Here is a 22,262-nt window from a genome sequence, read left to right as displayed (position 1 = left end):
GGGAGACACGTACCCCCTGCAGTCCTCCAGAGTACCCCTAGGGGGACACGTACCCCCTGAAGTCCTCCAGAGTACCTCTAGGGGGACACGTACCCCCTGAAGTCCTCCAGAGTACCCCTAGGGAGACACGTACCCCCTGAAGTCCTCCAGAGTACCCCTAGGGGACACATTACCCCTGAAGTCCTCCTAGAGTACCCCTAGGGAGACGTACCCCCTGAAGTCCTCCAGAGAACCCCTAGGGGACCACGTGCCCCTGTAGTCCTCCAGAGGACCCCTAGGGGACACACGTACCCCTGCAGTCCTCCCAGAGAGTACCCCTAGGGGGACACGCAACCCCTGTAGTCCTCCAGAGTACCCCTAACATTAGTCTCCAGAGTAACGTACCCCCTGCAGTCCTCCAGAGTACCCCTAGGGGGACCCGTACCCCCTGCAGTCCCAGAGTACCCCTAGGGGAGACCGCATCCCCCTGCAGTCCTCCAGAGTACACCTAGGGGGACACTTACCCCTGAGTCCTCCAGAGTACCCTAGGGACGTCCCTGCAGCCAGAGTACCCCTAGGGGAGCACCCCCTGCAGTCCTCCAGAGTACCCCTAGGGAGACACGTACCCCCTGCAGTCCTCCAGAGTACACCTAGGGGGACACGTACCCCCTGTAGTCCTCCAGAGTACCCCTAGGGGGACACGTATCCCCTGCAGGATTGCTCCGGTAGCTCCAGAAAATTCAATTTAGTTTCTGTTTGACAGCTTGTTGATTATTGGCTGGCCCCACCCAGCGCCGTGTGTGTGTGCACGTGTGTGTGTGTGTGTTTGTGCGTGCGTGTGCACGTGTGTGTGTGTGTGTGTTTGTGTGTGTGTGCGTGTGTGTGTGTGTGTGTGTGCGTGTGTGTGCGTGTGTGTGTGTGTGTGTGTGTGTGCGTGTGCACATGTGTGTGTGTGTGTGTGTGTGTGTGTGTGTGTGCATGCAAGTTTCCCCTTGCGGGATAAATAAAGGCATTCTTCTTCTTCTGTATATACTTCATGTTTAAGTAAAGAATATACACTGTACTTCATGTTTATTTATATATACTACACTTTTTGTTTAAGTACTGTGTATATATATATATATATATATATACTCCATGTTTAAGTATATACACTGTAATTCTACTAAATTTTTTAGTTTATGACCAGTGTAAAAGCGTTGAAATAGTTTAATCTGCAATAGAATAATGTATCATCAGCGTACAAATGAAGTCCTCCAGAGTACCCCTAGTACTAATAAAAAGGTTGATGATTAAAGCTAACTTTGAATGATTTTAACTAATGCTAATGTAGAAAAACAAAGATTTTAGAATTTGGGACGGTCCACATTCATTAAAGGAGGGCTTACATTGTATTTTTATATATTATAATATATATATTTATTAATCCGTTGAACGAGACGCGACTATCCAATAGAAGTAGAGCCCAGGGGAGACTGGGCGAAGTCTCTCGCTACGAAAATGCTCGGGGATCACATTGGCTCAGTAGATACGGCTAACGAAACGACCGGAAGTCATTCATCTCCTCTGGAGACCGCGTGCGAATGTGTCCGAACCGATTCAAAAAGTTTAACTCGTACGACAGGCAACGGACGGGTCCTCTCAAACAATCCGAGCGGAAGTTAGCGCTGGCGCTGCTGCGGTACGGATAAACCAATTCTTCTGCTGCGTTCCAGGCGGCCCGTTACTCGTGTTTTCACGACCTTCTCCCGGTGAAAGCGCCCTGGAACGCCAGTCAAACCAGTAACTTACTCCCGGTGAACTGGTACCAGACGGTTGTTCTCCCAGTTACAGTTTTTGACGCCACACACACACACATAAACAACAGTGGCGCCCCCTGCTGATGCTGTACAGACGCTGGCGATTAACGGCGAGAAATAGAAATAAATAGACATGAATGGGCAACGTAAAGTAATTCCGCACATTGTAATCAAAACAATACACAAACGAGTGTGTACTACTACAGGTTATGTTTATTAAATGAAGCCCAAAATATGTCGCCGACTACAAATCGCTAGTATCAGCTAGCGCTAGCTAACGTCAACGTTAGGGAGCCTCTAGCTGACATTAACCTTAGGTAGCTGCTAGCTAACGTCAACGTTAGGGAGCCACTAGCCAACATCAACGTTAGGGAGCCGCTAGCTGACGTTAACGTTAGGTAGCCGCTAGCTAACGTCAACGTTAGGGAGCCGCAAGCCAACATCAACGTTAGGGAGCCGCTAGCTAACATCAATGTTAGAGAGCCGCTAGCTGACATTAACGTTAGGTAGCTGCTAGCTGACGTTAACGTTAGGTAGCTGCTAGCTAACGTCAACGTTAGGGAGCCGCTAGCTGACGTTAACGTTAGGTAGCTGCTAGCTAACGTCAACGTTAGGGAGCCACTAGCCAACATCAACGTTAGGGAGCCGCTAGCTAACATCAACGTTAGGGAGCCGCTAGCTAACATCAACGTTAGGGAGCCGCTAGCTGACGTTAACGTTAGGTAGCTGCTAGCTACCGTCAACTTTAGGGAGCCGCTAGCTGACGTCAACGTTAGGTAGCTGCTAGCTAACGTCAACGTTAGGGAGCCGCTAGCTGACGTTAACGTGACTTTGCCTGGAACTCTGCTGAGTCGTGACTTGAAGTCGTAACTTACGGGCTAAAAATTGTGTCTGGAACGCAGCGTGAAATCTTAACTTTTAACAAAATAAATAATGACTTCATAACGATATGTTGTCACGTAATGGATTCATTTTGGAGAATAAGATCAACAAGGCATTTTTTTTCGCCCCCCCAGGACTGCAGCATCCTGGATGTTTGTCCTTCTTCAGACCATTCTTCGTAAACCCTAGAAATGGTTGTGGGTGAGAATCCCAGTAACTGAGCAGACCAGCCAGTCTGGCACCAACAACCACGCCACGCTCAAAGCAGCTTAGATCACCTTTCTTTCCCATTCTGACATTCAGTTTGGAGTTCAGGAGATAGTCTAGACCTGGACCACACCGCTAAATGCATTGAAGCAGCTGCCATGTGATTGGTTGATTAGATACTTGCATTAACGAGAAATCTTACAGGTGTTCCTAATAATCTTTAAGGTGAGTGTATATATATACATATATATATATATATATATATATATATATATATATATATATATATATATATATATATATATACACAGTTGACATTATACCACTATATCACATTTAACCGACCTGACATATCAACATCCTGGGCAGCAGCAGCCTTCCTGTTTCTATCTCTACCGCCCTCAGATGAGAGGTCAGAGAGAATTGGACATCGTTCTAGTCTCTCCGCCATTTTTGTCCTACTCGCTTCTTTCAACGGTGCAGTACGACGTCCACTGGGGACGCATTGCGTATCACGGAGCTGATTTCAAGTGCCAGTGTGAAGGCGGTGTTAAGTGTGGTACCTTGGGTACCCTGTATTCACAGTCTATAATGGTAATAATTGATCATTTTCGTACAAAACATACTTTTGCCAATCTAAAACTGATTCATGTGAAACATTGATAAAACGTTAATTGAGTGTAGGGCTGGGCGATATGGAGAAAAGGGTTAGATATCACGATATTCTTCACCAAATACCTCGATATCGATATTGCGGCGATATTCTAGGGTTGGAATATCAATTGGTGCTTTAACAAAATATCTTCACACTTAGATTTTAGATAAATAATCATCAGTAATGTGGATATAATGACTAAATGGGTAAAGGCAAATAATAGAACAGCTAGAACAGTCTGGTAAGTTCAGAAAATGACATCACTCTACTGTAACTCAGCCTTTAAAACCAGGAAAAGACACTTATGTCATATCACGATATTAAAATATCCAAAATCTAAGAAAATATATAGTCTCATATCACGATATCGATATATTATCGATATATTGCCGGTTTCTGAAAACATTTTAAGAGAGAAATAGGCTGTGTGTTCCCTGTGTGTGTGTGTGTGTGTGTGTGTCTGTGTGTGTGTCTGTGTGTCTCTGTGTGTCTGTGTGTCTGTGTGTGTCTGTGTGTCTCTGTGTGTGTCTCTGTGTGTGTCTGTGTGTCTCTGTGTGTCTCTGTGTGTGTCTGTGTGTCTCTGTGTGTGTCTCTGTGTGTGTTTGTGTGTCTGTGTGTGTTTGTGTGTGTCTCTTTTTTTTTGTGTGTGTGTCTCTGTGTCTCTGTGTGTGTGTGTGTGTGTGTGTGTGTGTGTGTGTGTGTCTCTGTGCATGTGTGTGTGTCTCTGTGTGTGTCTGTGTGTCTCTGTGTGTGTCTGTGTGTGTGTGTGTGTCTGTGTGTCTGTGTGTGTCTCTGTGTGTGTGTCTGTGTGTGTGTGTGTGTGTGTGTGTTTTGTGTGTTTGTGTGTCTGTGTGTGTGTGTGTGTGTGTGTGTGTGTGTGTGTGTGTGTCTGTGTGTCTGTGTGTGTGTGTGTGTGTGTGTGTGTGTCTCTTGTGTCTATGTGTGTGTGTGTGTGTGTGTGTGTGTGTGTGTCTCTGTGTATGTGTGTGTCTCTGTGTGTGTGTCTGTGTGTGTCTCTGTGTGTGTCTGTGTGTGTGTGTGTGTGTGTGTGTGTGTTTGTGTGTCTCTGTGTGTGTTTGTGTGTCTCTGTGTGTTTGTGTGTGTCTCTGTGTGTGTGTGTGTGTGTGTGTGTGTGTGTGTGTGTGTGTGTGTGTGTTTGTGTGTCTATGTGTGTGTGTGTGTGTGTGTGTGTGTGTGTGTGTGTGTGTGTGTGTGTGTGTGTGTGTGTCTGTGTGTGTGTGTGTCTCTGTGTGTGTTTGGGTGTGTGTGTGTGTTTGTGTGTCTGTGTGTGTGTGTGTGTGTGTGTGTGTGTGTGTGTGTGTGTGTGTGTGTTTGTGTGTCTATGTGTGTGTGTCTATGTGTGTGTGTGTGTGTGTCTGTGTGTGTGTGTGTGTGTGCAGTGTCTGAATCTGTCTTCATTTCAGATCAACAAAGGTCAGTTTAAAAGATTTTCCTCAGATTTTGAGAGACTCTAGTCACGCTCATCCCGCTCATCATTTCCGGGTTAGCTCTCCACCAATCAGATTGGTCGTTGAGTCCGACTGCCCGCCCCCCCGACCCAGCAAGTCAGGTCGAAACCAAATGAACGCCGACGGCACCACGGACGGACGACACCGAACAGACTCGAGTCACCGACCTCGCCAGACTGTCCCAGGGCCGATGGTCGAGTTGGTGTGTCGGCACCTTAATGGTTCTTGCGGTTAAAGGTACTTTATTATCACATAAACGTACAAGTAGCGAAATTCATTCTCTGCATTTAACCCATCCCTCAAGGGAGCAGTGGGGCAGCCAATCACAGCGCCCGGGGACCAACTCCAGATTTGAGCCAGTGCCTTGCTCAAGGGGCACCGACTGGAGAACCCAGAGCACCCGGAGGAAACCCACGCAAACATGGGAGAACATACAAACTCCACACAGAAAGGCCGTGGAACGACCTGGACTCAAACCCAGAACCTTCTTGCTGTGAGGCCACAGGGCTGACCATTGGGCCACCGCGCTGGCCTGGTGAAGGGCAGTCTGGGCGGCGATATGACGCAGCTGCGGCCTGGCCTTTAAGCGCCGAGCGGTGCACCTCCCAACATTTGGTAACAACACGCACACCGCTTTGCAACGATTGGCTACAGGAGAAGTCTGTTCTTTGGAGCCGCTCTGAGCGCTTTGACCACAATCAGTATCTCACTATTGTCGTTACTGCTCTATATATTTTGCCTGTGTATGGTCTTATATGCCTGGTCATCAATATCATCAATCAATCAATCAATAATGATCAAGCAGTAACTGGCAGAGCTGAACAGCAGAGTCTCTAAAGTCAAGAAATAATGTTTAATTAACATAACTTCAAGCACAAATACTTGAAATTCATCTTTCAGCACCTTTACAGTTCTGCTGTCACACTTCATAATAATAATAATTTATACTTTATTAATCCGGCAAGGGGAAATTCCAATGTTGACTTTTACGTGTTGCTGATTCTGTACCTTTTTTTTTTTTTATAAACAAATCAATTAATCAAAAAGATAATCGACAGGTTAACTGACAATGAAAATTTTAATTAAAGTTACATTAATCTGAGGAGAATATTTTGGTTCAAATATAAAAAAATAATAAAGCATCAGCTGTAACTTTGTGTTTTATCAGATTCATGTTGAGTAATTAGCAAACAATAAAATTAAATTATTTATCCACACTAAAGTAAATTAGTCTCATTAATATCACTGATGAACATGTCAACTGGTGTGTCTCATACACACACACACACACACACACACACACACACACACACACACACACACACACACACACACACACGGCGCTGGGTGGGGCCAGCCGATAATCAACAAGCTGTCAAACAGAAACTGAATCGTTTCTTCATCGTCACAAATTAAATTCAGTTAGGTCAGAAATAAAGTTTTCTTGAACTGTTGGATCGAATTCGACAGAAGTGAAAATCCACCAAACTGCAGTCAGATCTGAGCCGCTTCCTGCCGCCCGCACACAGCGCCGTGTACCGTCAGAAAAACAACACACCAGTATAAATAAACGATATATCATTCAGATTAATTAATCATCTGCTTATAAACTGTGAGCCGAATTGAAGAGAAGCTCGTGAGAGTTCAAGGCCACGATTCACCTTTGTTCTGCTCCGCTGTGCACGGTTGCTACCAGCGACGCAACCTTAAAATGAACAACTTTTAAATGGAGTCTGGTGTGCGGTTCTGCGGTTCCCTCCACGTGAGAGAGGGACCAGTGTGTGCACTTGTGAAGGTGTCGGCGGGTGAAAGATCTCCTACCTGGATCACCTGCAGGTTCTCTCTTTCCCACCCCCGCGCCCCCCCCCCACCACGTCCTCATTTCCGGCGGGGATCGATCTGCAGCTCGTGGGTCACATGGACCTCATCAACAGTCCCGTAGAATCCTCCGGTCAGCTGATTGTCTCCCGCTGCGGCTCGCGCGCCGTGTCCTCACATCAGGTGTGCGATCGATGGATGGATTGATGTCGCCTCGTGCATGCAGCGGGATCAAACGGGCCGATCAGCGCGGCTGCAGGCGCCGATCGATCATCGCGGATCGATGGTGTGATCAGATGAAAGATCCCCGCTCTTCTTCTTCATCATCATCATCATCATCATCATCCTCCTTCTCCTCCTCCTCTTCCTCATCGATACAGCAGCAGCAGTGCCTGTGTTTAGGCTGAATGGCGCTCCGCTCCATCAGCACCGCGAGGCGCGCTCCCAACGCTGCGGGCACGCGCACGTTCATGCCGCACACAAACTCCCATTAGAATGTATTCGGTTGTTTTTAAGCGTTGAGTTTTTCTACTGGGAAATAATCCTGCTGTTGGGACCAGTATATGGATTTTACACACACACACACACACACACACACACACACACACACACACACACACACACACACAACACACACACACACAAAAACACACACACACACAAAAACACACACACACACACACACACGAAAGAACATGTTTCAGGCCAGACAATATGTTTTTGTTGATTGAATTCAGATTAGATTTAAAGCTGCTGTTCAGTCGTACCTCTGTGGTCACTGTATACATATGATATATGTATGTAAATACACTTCACATGTGTCTATTATCAAGTAACTTACTTACTTACTTCCCCTATGGCAGGGGTCTTCAACGATGTATAAGTCAAGGACCCCTTAACTAAAAGAAAGATGGATCAGGGACCCCCTACTACATATATTGTACAAATTAAGTTGCATATTAAACTGGGCCTACAACAACGTGTAAAGCTTTATACATACCTTTTTAGTGCATAGAATACTAAGCGATTAAAATATTGTTTTTTTAAATCATGTTTTAATGTTAAACATACATGTGGCACAGTGAATACTTAGGGTGAACTGTATCTGTGGATGGTTACCTTAGTGACTACCTTACCTGTAGGCTGGTAAGCCTATCATCAGTGTCTGTTTTTTTCACAAATAGGCTGATTTATATTTGCTAAAAAATATGAAGTAACTTGGACCCCCTGTTGAAGATCGCTGCCCTATGGGGGTCATAAGTCTCCAATGAGGACTCTCCATTGCATTGGGCCCCTGGCAGCATGTTGGGGCCTCTCCCCATCACAGGTTCATCTCTCCCAGCTCTCGTGTCACAGTTCTGAGCCAGGTGGTTTTGGGACTCCCAGGTTTACTCTTGCCAGGTGGTGTCCATCTTAAGCCGCCTTCACACAGGCACTCGGCAGTCCCTCCAGAAAAACGCGATTATGCGATCACATAATTCAACGCATAATCAGCCAAAGTCCGCATGTTTATGCTGGGGAGCTGCATTTTTTCAAATACACCGCATAAATGGCAGATTTCCATGCAAAATATGCGGTGCTTGCATGATGTCATAACCCCCGCATTTTCGTTACAAAAAAGTCCCATAATATATCTTAGCAGAAAGGTGAGAAATGTTGCGTTTACTTCACACGAGAGCAGCCATTTTCCCCTGTTGCCATGGGAACGTTATGATGTGACGTAATTACGCAACGTGAACATCATCAAAAAGCAGGGTGTTGAGGGGGGGGGGATCACTTTATTTCTCTTTTTCATCAAACTGCATTTTTTTAAGAAAACGTGCCGCATAGTCAAGGATTTTTGCCTCGCAAACCATCACAAAAATGCATTTTTCTGGAAGGACTGGCTTGAAATCAGCTCCGTAATACGCAGTGGACGTCGTATTACACCGTTGAAAGCGTCGGAATAGAAGAAATCGGGAGTAGAAAAATAACGGCGGAGAGAACGACTCATTCGTGTCGGTGTCCGAATGTCCCGAGATAAACAGACAGGCTGCTGCAGGAGAAAAGTAATGCTCTGGATGAATAACGGCAATTCACTTGAGCTAGCGAGCTCAGGCTAGCTAGTTAGCATGAGCTAACGAGCTCAGGCTAGCTAACTAGTTAGCGTTAGCCAATGTCAGCTAGCGGATTCAGGCTACCTAACTAGTTAACATTACCTAACGTCAGCTAACGAGCTCAGGCTAGCTAACTAGTTAACATTACCTAACGTCAGTTAGCGAGCTCAGGCTAGCTAACTAGTTAACATTACCTAACGTCAGCTAGCGAGCTCAGGCTAGCTAATTAGTTAGCGTCGATTAGCTATCGCGAGCAATTGTATTAACTGCCCTAATAACGTAAGGAAATCATGAAAATGAAAAAAAGACATGACAACGTACCGTTATGAAATAAAATTGAAATAAAATAACTTTTGAAATAAAAGTTAAGAATCCAGTTTTAAAGGTCCCATTTCATGAAAATTTCACTTTATGAGGTTTTTTAACATTAATGTGAGCTCCCCCATGCTGCCTATAGGTCCCCCAGTGGCTAGAAATGGTGATAGGTGTAAACCGAGCCCTGGGTATCCTGCTCTGCCTTTGAGAAAATGAAAGCTCAGATGGGCCAATCAGGAATCTTCTCCTTATGAGGTCATAAGTAGAGACTTCTATATAAAAGAGACTTCAGATACAGTATTAGGGGACCACTAAGGTCTATATAAAAGAGACTTCAGATACAGTATTAGGGGACCACTAAGGTCTATATAAAAGAGACTTCAGATACAGTATTAGGGGACCACTAAGGCCTATATAAAAGAGACTTCAGATACAGCATTAGGGGACCACTAAGGTCTATATAAAAGAGACTTCAGATACAGTATTAGGGGACCACTAAGGTCTATATAAAAGAGACTTCAGATACAGTATTAGGGGACCACTAAGGTCTATATAAAAGAGACTTCAGATACAGTATTAGGGGACCACTAAGGTCTATATAAAAGAGACTTCAGATACAGTATTAGGGGACCACTAAGGTCTATATAAAAGAGACTTCAGATACAGTATTAGGGGACCACTAAGGTCTATATAAAAGAGACTTCAGATACAGTATTAGGGGACCACTAAGGCCTATATAAAATAGACTTCAGATACAGTATTAGGGGACCACTAAGGCCTATATAAAAAGAGACTTCAGATACAGTATTAGGGGACCACTAAGGTCTATATAAAAGAGACTTCAGATACAGTATTAGGGGACCACTAAGGTCTATATAAAAGAGACTTCAGATACAGTATTAGGGGACCACTAAGGCCTATATAAAAGAGACTTCAGATACAGCATTAGGGGACCACTAAGGCCTGTATAAAAGCATCCAAAAAGCAGCATCCCATAGGACCTTTAAGGCTGTATTGTTTCGATCCCCAGATGGGACGGAGTTGGGAGAAGGCACCCTGAGCCTTTCCCAGCCTTGCTTTAAACTGGTTGAGATTCTATAAAAACAACAAATGAAGATTATATTCAATTTATTTTAACTATACTAGATAATATGGAACTAGATGTAATGAGGAACCACTTGAGTTTGTGGAAGACTTCCCCTATCTGGGCCGTCCCACCAGTAAGGACAGCGGGGCATCTAAAGACATGTCTTTAGATGCCCCGCTGTCTCATTTTTTTGTATTACAAGTTTTCTAAAACTGTATGTGTATTCGTATGCAAATGAGTCATTAACTTATTAAATATGTGTTTATTTGCATACATTTCCAGAACAGAAATGTGAATTTTGGATTAAGCCAGGTTCAGGCTCACAAGGCGAAGCACTGCTACTCTCTGCTACTTGGGCGGAGTGATATGCACCTGAGAAGCCCCGTGGCGAGGAGCAGTGCTTCTCCTGTCTGAGAATATAGTTCCCAGTGTGTACACGGTTAGAAGATGGCTGTGTGTCATGTGACCTTGTTATTTGTGCACCCTGTGACTATACAGATCACAACATGGAAATAGGAACATGTTGGTGTTATGTTGTCACTTATTTGGAGCAGTATGCTAGATGGAGTCGGTTACCTCCAGGATCTGTGCTAAGCTAGGCTAGATGGAGCCGGTTACCTCCAGGATCTGTGCTAAGCTAGGCTAGATGGAGCCGGTTACCTCCAGGATCTGTGCTAAGCTAGGCTAGATGGAGCCGGTTACCTCCAGGATCTGCGCTAAGCTAGGCTAGATGGAGCCGGTTACCTCCAGGATCTGGGCTAAGCTAGGCTAGATGGAGCCAGTTACCTCCAGGATCTGGGCTAAGCTAGGCTAGGTGGAGCCGGTTACCTCCAGGATCTGTGCTAAGCTAGGCTAGATGGAGCCGGTTACCTCCAGGATCTGTGCTAAGCTAGGCTAGGTGGAGCCGGTTACCTCCAGGATCTGTGCTAAGCTAGGCTAGATGGAGCCGGTTACCTCCAGGATCTGTGCTAAGCTAGGCTAGATGGAGCCGGTTACCTCCAGGATCTGTGCTAAGCTAGGCTAGATGGAGTCGGTTACCTCCAGGATCTGTGCTAAGCTAGGCTAGATGGAGTCGGTTACCTCCAGGATCTGTGCTAAGCTAGGCTAGATGGAGTCGGTTACCTCCAGGATCTGTGCTAAGCTAGGCTAGATGGAGCCGGTTACCTCCAGGATCTGTGCTAAGCTAGGCTAGATGGAGCCAGTTACCTCCAGGATCTGGGCTAAGCTAGGCTAGGTGGGGCGGTTACCTCCAGGATCTGTGCTAAGCTAGGCTAGATGGAGTCGGTTACCTCCAGGATCTGTGCTAAGCTAGGCTAGATGGAGCCGGTTACCTCCAGGATCTGCGCTAAGCTAGGCTAGATGGAGCCGGTTACCTCCAGGATCTGTGCTAAGCTAGGCTAGATGGAGTCGGTTACCTCCAGGATCTGTGCTAAGCTAGGCTAGGTGGAGCCGGTTACCTCCAGGATCTGTGCTAAGCTAGGCTAACGGTGGGAGAAGGGGATGTATGGACTAGTCTAACTCTGGGGGTTACGGGGAATAAGACAAAGTCCCAATAAGTTGGCGTGTTCCTTTAAATAGAAATTTTTTTGGATTATCTGATGACAGGAAGTGACTCCACACAGCCGGTAAAAAAAAAATGCTCTAAAAATCTTTATTGTTCCGGAGAATATTCACAAACAGGTTTGATTTTCAAAAACCTGGAAAAAGTTATTAACTTCCCCCGATGAGACAAACTGACCAATGGGAGAGCTCCGTCACTGCGGCCAACAACAAGCACTTCAACAGAAAAGAAGAAATCACAGAAAAAGGAGAGAACTGTTTTTTTTTTTTTTTTTTTTTTCTAACAGACGTTTACAAAAAAAAGAGGAAAAAACCTAAATATTTTGATGCTACAGAAAAGGAAAATAATTTACAGCAGAGCTGGTTTAAACTCCGCCCCCCTCCCCGACAGCACCGTGACCTTTGACCTTTATCATGAAGCCAGAGGGCTACTTCTACATTTATTAAACTCAAACCTTATTGGTTCCACTAGAAGATGAAAAGCTGTTGGCTCCACCCCTCGCCGTCTCCATGACGAGGAAGAAAAGAGTTCTGATTGGCTGATAATGTACAAATATCCTACAAGTCTTTTTTTAATTTGTCAGAGCCCTGCCTCCTCCTCCTCCTCCTCTTCCTCCTCCTCCTCCCCGTAGATGCGGCAACCAGCTGCAAGGCGGAGCTTAAGACAACTGTAACCAATCACAGTCCTCAGCAGAAGGTCGGCTCCTCCTATTGGTCGGTTTTGAACTTCTTTGGTCCGACAGGTTTACTAAAACACAGAAAATGTAAAAAAAAAAACATGAATGACATTTAAACACGCTGCATATTCCTACTATGGCCACGCCAAGACCCGCCCTACGAAGCAGCTCGATTGGTCAAGGTTAGGCGTTGACCTCGAGTGGTTAAGGTTAGGACAGCCGATTGGTCAGGATAGGACCTTCCTTTGTGTAAGCATGGACGCTTGGCCAATAGTGGCGTCTGAATGCTACTGAAGGGCGGGGCTTGGCATGGCCATAGTGGGAGTAGTTTTGTAGTAGTTTGTTCACACATTATGAAAAAACAAACACCTTATGGGGTGTAAAGATACCACTTCCTCTACGCCACGTGTGTCAAACTCGAGGCCCGTGGGCCCAACACGGCCCCTCGCAGATTTTAATCCGGCCGGCGGAGCAAATACGCGACATTTAGAGCAGAATTTGGCAGAGTTGTCGACTTTGAGAATCCCACAGAAGCAGAGTTTTTTTAGCCTGACCAGCCAGGCCCACATCCAGATGTTGAGGTCTGGGAGCTCCCCATTGGCTGGGCTCAATCCGAGGGGGCGGGATCAACAGTTGTCTTTCAAATTCCCCTCTGCACGCGATAGGACAGCGCTCCAACCAACCAGAGCAACGAAGAAGGTGACGTAGTCAGAGTGGTGGCCAAACCGTACGTACACCCCGCTGCCGACTTGAGCTGCAGAGAAGCTCTGGCCGTCCTGTCGAGGGCGCTGGTCAGAAAGTTCGGGGGAAGCTGTTTGACGTGGCGGCGTTCTTCGATCGTGTTCGACGCGCGATTGAAGAGAAAGCTCAAGCAGCCGCTGCACGGCCAGCACACTGACACTAGAAACCTTTTATAGATGACATGTATAAGGACAGAATGTGTATCGGTTGTTGGTCACAGCGCTGTCTGTTAGCGGTTAGCTCGCTCGTTAGCCGCTGAACCGCAGCAGAATGCAGGCAGAGCGAGCAGCCGACCAGCTGTTGATCCGTGCAGGACTTCACCGTGAGAGGACTGGTTAGAGACCATGTGACTGGTTAGAGACCATGTGACTGTTTAGAGACCATGTGACTGGTTAGAGACCATGTGACTGGTTAGAGACCACCATGTGACCTGGTTAGAGACCATGTGACTGGTTAGAGACCATGTGACCGGTTAGAGACCGTTGTAGAGACCGTGTATGGTTAAGTGTACTGGTTAGAGACCGTACTGGTTAGAGACCATGTGACCGAGACTGGTTAGAGACCGTTGACTGGTTAGAGACCATGTGACCGGTTAGAGACCATGTGACCGGTAGAGACCATGTGACCGGTTAGAGACCATGTGACTGGTTAGAGACCATGTGACTGGTTAGAGACCATGTGACTGGTTAGAGACCATGTGACTGGATAGAGACCGGTGACTGGTTAGAGACCATGTGACCGGTTAGAGACCATGTGACGTAAACAGTGACTGGTTAGAGACCGTATGACTGGTTAGAACCATGTGACTGGTTAAACCATGTGACCGGTTAGAGACCATGCGACGTTAGAGACCGGTACGTGAGACCATGCGACGGGTTAGAGACGTGACGGAGGGACCATGTGCGGTTAGAGACCATGTGACTGGTTAGAGACCATGTGACTGGTTAGAGACCATGTGACATTTAGAACCGTGGGAGGTTAGAGACCGTGACGTTAGAGACGGCGACTGGTTAGAGACCGTGACTGGTTAGAGACCGTGTGACTGGTTAGAGACCATGTGACCGGTTAGAGACCGTGACTGGTTAGAGACCGTTGGTTGAGACCATGGGTTAGAGACCATGTGACCTGGTTAGAGACCATGTGACCGGTTAGAGACCATGTGACTGGATAGAGACCATGTGACCGGTTAGAGACCATGTGACCGGTTAGAGACCATGTGACTGGATAGAGACCGTGTGACTGGTTAGAGACCGTGTGACCGGTTAGAGACCGTGTGACTGGTTAGAGACCGTGTGACTGGTTAGAGACCATGTGACCGGTTAGAGACCATGTGACTGGTTAGAGACCATGTGACCGGTTAGAGACCATGTGACCGGTTAGAGACCATGTGACTGGTTAGAGACCATGTGACTGGTTAGAGACCATGTGACTGGATAGAGACCATGTGACTGGTTAGAGACCATGTGACCGGTTAGAGACCATGTGACTGGTTAGAGACCATGTGACTGGTTAGAGACCGTGTGACTGGTTAGAGACCATGTGACTGGTTAGAGACCATGTGACCGGTTAGAGACCATGACGGTTAGAGACTGACCGTTAACACAGTTAGGTACGGTTAGATGTGACGGTTAGAGACCATGTGACTGGTTAGAGACCATGTGACTGGTTAGAGACCATGTGACTGGTTAGACCATGTGACGGTTAGAGACCATGACGTAGACAAAAAAAAATAACGTTCTGTTAAGACCATGTGACCGGTTAGAGACCATGTGACGGTTAAGACCATGTGACTGGTTAGAGACCGTGACTGGTTAGAGACCATGTGACGGTTAGAGACCATGTGACCGGTAGAACCGTGACTGGTTAGAGACCATGTACTGGTTAACATGTGAGTTAAGACCTGACGTTAGAGACCATGGACTGGTTAGAGACCGTTACTGGTTAGAGACCATGTGACGGTTAGAACCATTCGAAAAAAAAAAATACAATATAAAATTAAAAATTTAATATAAAAAATTTTAATAAAATCAAATAAATATGAGAAGCCTTAAAATTTTTACTACAAGTTGTAAAAAAATCCAAACCTGTTCCAGAGCAACCATTTTTTTTAATAGAATCATAACCATCATCATTTGTTAAGCCCGCCCACCTACTCTATACACGATGCGATTGGCCCGACCGGAGTTTGGTTTTTCCAGCTCCCGAGCCAACGGAGAATTGCTAGACTGACCCTGGCTGCACATTACATTTCGTCACCTTCCTAAAATAATTGCCTAAGTCATTTTTTCAGGTTTTTCAGAAAACACAAAAAATAAAACTGCCTAAGTCACATGCTTGACATGGGCAATTATACTAAAGGTGTAGAATCACATGACCTGTTCAACTGAGGATTTAGGACATTTTACCAGAGGTGGCCAGCACCATGAGGAGATGATTTAGGCAACAAAATTTAACTTAGGCAATTATTTTAGGAAGGTGACGATTTGCTGCCACCGATATTTGAGATAAATCACTAAAATTTGACAACATGGCCTCGTCAATAAACGAGCTGTTCTTTAACGTTGAGGACATTAGAACAGAAAGTTTCAGCTCAGGCACCCGGTCAGTGTAACGCTTATCAGTTCAATTTCCAAAGCACAAACGGACATTTGGAAAAACAGAAAAAATTGGGTTCAAATATCGGTGTCTATCAGTTTTTCCCACCTTGACAAATTAAAAAAATTGGATCTTTAAATTTTCTGTTTTTTATTCAGAAGATCAGAAATTGAGAAAATTACAAAATTGCGTCTGAGCTCCAATTATTCATAATACTGCCATGGTATTCTCTCCCTCTACTTTGTGGAATATGCAGCTCATTAACTGCATATGGACCAAAAAAACAAAAACAACAAAAAAAAACTGATAGACTTTGGGGGTCAGAGGTGCAACTGATTGGTTCCGAGTGTGGGGGGGCGGGGCTTAGCTAGGGGGAACGAGGAAGAGAATACCATGGCAGTATTATGAATAATTGGACCCCAGATGCACTTTTGTAATTTTCTAAATTTCTGATCCTCTGAATAAAAAACTGAAAATTGGAAAAACAGTTTAAAGATCCAATTTTTTAATTTGTTGAGGCGGAAAAAAATTAAAAAGCGCCGTTTTCAAAAAGTATCGCTTTAACACCGGTGTTGGAACAACCTAAACGATGCCCAACCCTGCATATCAACAGTGTCTGTCTTCATGTGAGTGGATGTAATGGGCTCTTACGCATCAGGAGAAGTTCCGGGTCTCTTCACTGCTGCTTTGGCATCTTTACTGCTTTCTACAGGAGAGACGACATCATTATTACAATCATTCATTAATAATCATCATCATTCAGCGGTTTGATCAGAGGACCACAAACTACCAGCTAGGGCTGTCGTCAACTAAAGAAACTCTTAGTCGACTAATCGATAAGTCTGTCAAGCTGAGCGTCTCCACAAAGTATCATGCAGAAGTAGGACTTTAAAAAAGGTCCCATGACATGCTGCTTTTTGGATGCTTTTATATAGGCCTTAGTGGTCCCCTAATACTGTATCTGAAGTCTCTTTATATAGACCTTAGTGGTCCCCTAATACTGTATCTGAAGTCTCTTTATATAGACCTTAGTGGTCCCCTAATACTGTATCTGAAGTCTCTTTATATAGACCTTAGTGGTCCCCTAATACTGTATCTGAAGTCTCTTTATATAGACCTTAGTGGTCCCCTAATACTGTATCTGAAGTCTCTTTATATAGACCATAGTGGTCCCCTAATACTGTATCTGAAGTCTCTTTATATAGACCTTAGTGGTCCCCTAATACTGTATCTGAAGTCTCTTTTATATAGACCTTAGTGGTCCCCTAATACTGTATCTGAAGTCTCTTTTATATAGACCTTAGTGGTCCCCTAATACTGTATCTGAAGTCCCTTTTATATAGACCTTAGTGGTCCCCTAATACTGTATCTGAAGTCTCTTTATATAGACCTTAGTGGTCCCCTAATACTGTATCTGAAGTCTCTTTATATAGACCTTAGTGGTCCCCTAATACTGTATCTGAAGTCCTCTTTATATAGACCTTAGTGGTCCCCTAATACTGTATCTGAAATCTCTTTATATAGACCTTAGTGGTCCCCTAATACTGTATCTGAAGCTCTTTATATAGACCTTAGTGTCCCCTAATACTGTATCTGAAGTCTCTTTATATAGACCTTAGTGGTCCCCTAATACTGTATCTGAAGTCTCTTTATATAGACCTTAGTGGTCCCCTAATACTGTATCTGAAGTCTCTTTATATAGACCTTAGTGGTCCCCTAATACTGTATCTGAAGTCTCTTTATATAGACCTTAGTGGTCCCCTAATACTGTATCTGAAGTCTCTTTATATAGACCTTAGTGGTCCCCTAATACTGTATCTGAAGTCTCTTTATATAGACCTTAGTGGTCCCCTAATACTGTATCTGAAGTCTCTTTTATATAGACCTTAGTGGTCCCCTAATACTGTATCTGAAGTCTCTTTATATAGACCTTAGTGGTCCCCTAATACTGTATCTGAAGTCTCTTTTATATAGACCTTAGTGATCCCCTAATACTGTATCTGAAGTCTCTTTTATATAGACCTTAGTGGTCCCCTAATACTCCAGAAGGAAGTCTTCCACAAACCAAGTGTTCCTCATTACATCTAGTTCCATATTATCTAGTATAGTTAAATAAATTGAATATAATCTTATTTGTTGTTTTATAGAATCCAACCAGTTTAAAAAGGCTGGGAAAGGCTCAGGGTACCTTCTCCCAACCCGTCCCATCTGGGGATCAAACAATACAGCCTTAAAGGTCCCACGGATGCTGTTTGGATGCTTTTATACGGCCTTAGTGGTCCCTAATACTGTATCTGAAGTCTCTTTATATAGACCTTAGTGGTCCCCTAATACTGTATCTGAAGTCTCTTTTATATAGGCCTTAGTGGTCCCCATACTGTATCTGAAGTCTCTTTTATATACCTTATTATATTGTATTTAAGTCTCTTTTATATATTATTGGTCCTATAAGTCTCTTTTATACCTTTGTGTCCTTATACTGTATTGAGTCCTTTTATATCTTTAGTGGTCCCTAATACTGTATCTGAAGTCCTTTATATAGCCTTATTGGTCCCTATACTGTATTTGAAGTCTCTTTATAGACCTTATTGGTTCTTACTGTATCTGAAGTTTTATATACTTAGTGGTCCCTATCTTATTGAAGTTTTTATATACTAGTGGTCCTCAATACTGTATTGAAGTCTCTTATTAACCTTAGTGGTCCTATCTTATCTGAAGTCTCTTTAGTAGCCTTAGTGGTCCCTTTAATACGTTTTATATCTAGTGGTCCCTACTATCTTATCTTATAGACCTTAGTGGTCCCTAATACTGTATCTGAAGTCTCTTTATATAGACCTTAGTGGTCCCCTAATACTGTATCTGAAGTCTCTTTTACAAGGACCTTAGTGGTCCCCTAATTCTGTGCCGTCTGGTTCTGATCATTCTCACCTTGGAGCCACCGGACCTGCGTGGCCGGCCCGTAGCCCTTCTGGTTGCGGGCGGCGATGCGGAAGATGATGGCGGGCTTGGTGGTGTAGTCGATGTGGGCGTTGGCGAGGCTGGAGGCCTGGACCAGGCAGGACGGGCTGGGGCCGCAGTACACCCTCATGAAGGCCAGCTGGGCCGGGCCAGAACCGGAGGCGGCGGCCTGGCTGGACTGGATGGCCAGGTACACCGAGTACTCCGTGATCTGCCCCGACGTGACGGCAGGGGGCTCCCAGGTGAGCTGAGCCCCGTCCAGGTTCTGCAGAACCACAAGCACAGAGTTTAACAGATTGGAGATCAGTAGTGCCGCTCCGCTACACAGTGTACATCAGTGTTTCTCAAATGGGGGTACGTGTCCCCCTAGGGGTACTCTGGAGGACTGCAGGGGGTATGTGTCCCCCTAGGGGTACTCTGGAGGACTGCAGGGGGTACGTGTACCCCCCTAGGGGCACTCTGGAGGACTGCAGGGGGTACGTGTCCCCCTAGGGGTACTCTGGAGGACTGCAGGGGGTACGTCCCCCCCCCACTTCGTGGCGAACTACTAAGTCGATCGAAACGCACCCAGCGCGTCCACTTCAACAGGGCGGCAGTTTCTTTACCACATCACAAAACGGGGGAATGGGTCTCACCTTGCTGATCTTGATGGCGCACGGCGCTCCGGGGAAACCAGGAAGACACGTTTTAAACGCCGACACCTCCGAGAACGCGCCGCGGCCGCAGATGTTGATCCCCGCGACGCGAAACTTGTAGGCCGTCCCCGGCTGCAGCTCCACCTTCCTCATCTGAGTGTAGTCCGGCATCACGCCCGAGTCATCCTGTAGGTACACACATCCTCATCATTACATTACCCAAGGAAGACTTCAGATACAGTATTAGGGGACCACTAAGGTCTATATAAAAGAGACTTCAGATACAGTATTAGGGGACCACTAAGGTCTATATAAAAGAGACTTCAGATACAGTATTAGGGGACCACTAAGGTCTATATAAAAGAGACTTCAGATACAGTATTAGGGGACCACTAAGGCCTATATAAAAGAGACTTCAGATACAGTATTAGGGGACCACTAAGGTATAAAAGAGACTTCAGATACGGTATTAGGGGACCACTAAGCTCTATATAAAAGAGACTTCAGATACAGTATTAGGGGACCACTAAGGTCTATATAAAAGAGACTTCAGATACAGTATTAGGGGACCACTAAGGCCTATATAAAAGAGACTTCAGATACAGTATTAGGGGACCACTAAGGCCCATATAAAAGAGACTTCAGATACAGTATTAGGGGACCACTAAGGCCTATATAAAAGAGACTTCAGATACAGTATTAGGGGACCACTAAGGCCTATATAAAAGAGACTTCAGATACAGTATTAGGGGACCACTAAGGCCTATATAAAAGAGACTTCAGATACAGTATGAGGGAACCACTAAGGCCTATATAAAAGAGACTTCAGATACAGTATTAGGAGACCACTAAGGTCTATATAAAAGAGACTTCAGATACAGTATTAGGGGACCACTAAGGTCTATATAAAAGAGACTTCAGATACAGTATTACGGGACCACTAAGGTCTATATAAAAGAGACTTCAGATACAGTATTAGGAGACCACTAAGGTCTATATAAAAGAGACTTCAGATACAGTATTAGGGGACCACTAAGGTCTATATAAAAGAGACTTCAGATACAGTATTAGGGGACCACTAAGGTCTATATAAAAGAGACTTCAGATACAGTATTAGGGGACCACTAAGGTCTATATAAAAGAGACTTCAGATACAGTATTAGGGGACCACTAAGGCCTATATAAAAGAGACTTCAGATACAGTATTAGGGGACAATATTCTGCACTATGCATATTTATTTATTTATCACTCTTTACTTCCAACTGTGCAATATGTCAATGTCATATTTATTTATCCGCACCTTACTCATCTGTGTGTGTGTGTGTGTGTGTGTGTGTGTGTGTATGTATACACACTGTTTATATTATGGTGTTTATTGTGTAAATATGTCTGTTTTTTTATTACTATTATAACTGATTCCATTTTTCTTATTCTTATACTTTGTGTATATTTTGTTCTCCTAGGTCTACTTAATGTGTATTTGTGTATTTGTTATTCTGATGTGTGTACATTGTCTTTAAAGGTGCAGTAAGCTCCGCCCCCCAGATTCATGGACAGATTAAAATAAATAAAAATAGAAGAAGATCTGAAGTTCTTACGTCGGCCATGTTGTCGTCGTAGGGGACGTAGTAATGTGTGACCACCATGTTGGTAACCTTGACGATGCCCACGTCGTACCACTGACTGTCTTTCACCGATGATGTCACCTGGACCCTCTGTGCCACACACACACACACACACACACACACACACACACACACACACAGACAGAGATACAGACACACACACACACACACACACACACACACAGACAGAGATACAGACACACACACACACACACACACACACACACACACACACACACACACACACAAACAAAACACACAGATACAAACACACACACACACACACACATACAGATACACAACACACAGATACACACACACAGATACAAACACACACACACACACACAGATACAAACACACACACACAGAGATACAGACACACACACACACACAACACAAACACACACACACACACACACACAATACACACAGATACACACACACACACACACACAGATACAAACACACACAACAAACACACACACAACACACACACACACAGATACACACAACAGATAAAAACACAACACACACATCACAGATACAAACACACACACACACATAACAAATAAAAAACACACACACACACACACACAGATAAACACACAACACACAAATACAGATAAACACACACACAGATACACACACAGATACAAACACACACACACACACACAGATACAAACACACACACACAACACACACATACAGATACACACACACAGATACACACACACAGATACAACACACACACACACACACACACACACACACACAACACACACACACACACACAAACAACACACACAGATACAAACACACAGACAGAGAGACAAACACACAACAGATAGAAACACACACACAACACAGACAAAACACAACACACACACACACACACACACACACACACACACACACACACACACACACACACACACACAGTTAGCATGTTGTTGCGGTGTTGTTAGCATGTCATTCTGCCCTCAGCTGTTTTCGCGCTCTCTCACCCCCACGCCTGCCCGTGACGCCATTGGTTGCCTCGTCGGCGGCAGATTGAATCTACGTCAACGGCCCGGTCGGCCGAGGGGCGGGGCAAACGCATTCGGCCAGCCCGCTACACCGTCAACCACCGACGACACTCATGCCCGTTGCTCTCTGCTGCCG

At 44.9% G+C, this 22,262-nt stretch overlaps 1 protein-coding gene across 1 annotated transcript in view; it reads right to left on the bottom strand.

Annotated features, from left to right (window-relative positions):
- Positions 1–11,933: 11,933 nt before the first annotated feature.
- Positions 11,934–22,262, bottom strand: part of hcfc1b (host cell factor C1b) — a 43,685-nt gene continuing 33,356 nt past the window's right edge. Inside the window, 7 exon segments of the mRNA XM_039801383.1 lie at positions 11,934–12,615; positions 16,532–16,586; positions 18,809–19,103; positions 19,474–19,659; positions 21,073–21,187; positions 22,096–22,215; positions 22,217–22,262. The exon segment at positions 22,217–22,262 is cut by the window's right edge and continues 33 nt beyond it. Coding sequence (XP_039657317.1) covers positions 12,576–12,615; positions 16,532–16,586; positions 18,809–19,103; positions 19,474–19,659; positions 21,073–21,187; positions 22,096–22,215; positions 22,217–22,262 — 857 coding nt within the window. The 3' untranslated portion in view covers positions 11,934–12,575.

Source organism: Perca fluviatilis, chromosome 5 (genome assembly GCF_010015445.1).
Source record: "Perca fluviatilis chromosome 5, GENO_Pfluv_1.0, whole genome shotgun sequence".
In the NCBI taxonomy this organism is placed as follows: Eukaryota; Metazoa; Chordata; class Actinopteri; order Perciformes; family Percidae; genus Perca; species Perca fluviatilis.
This window is presented reverse-complemented; position numbering and strand designations above follow the sequence as displayed.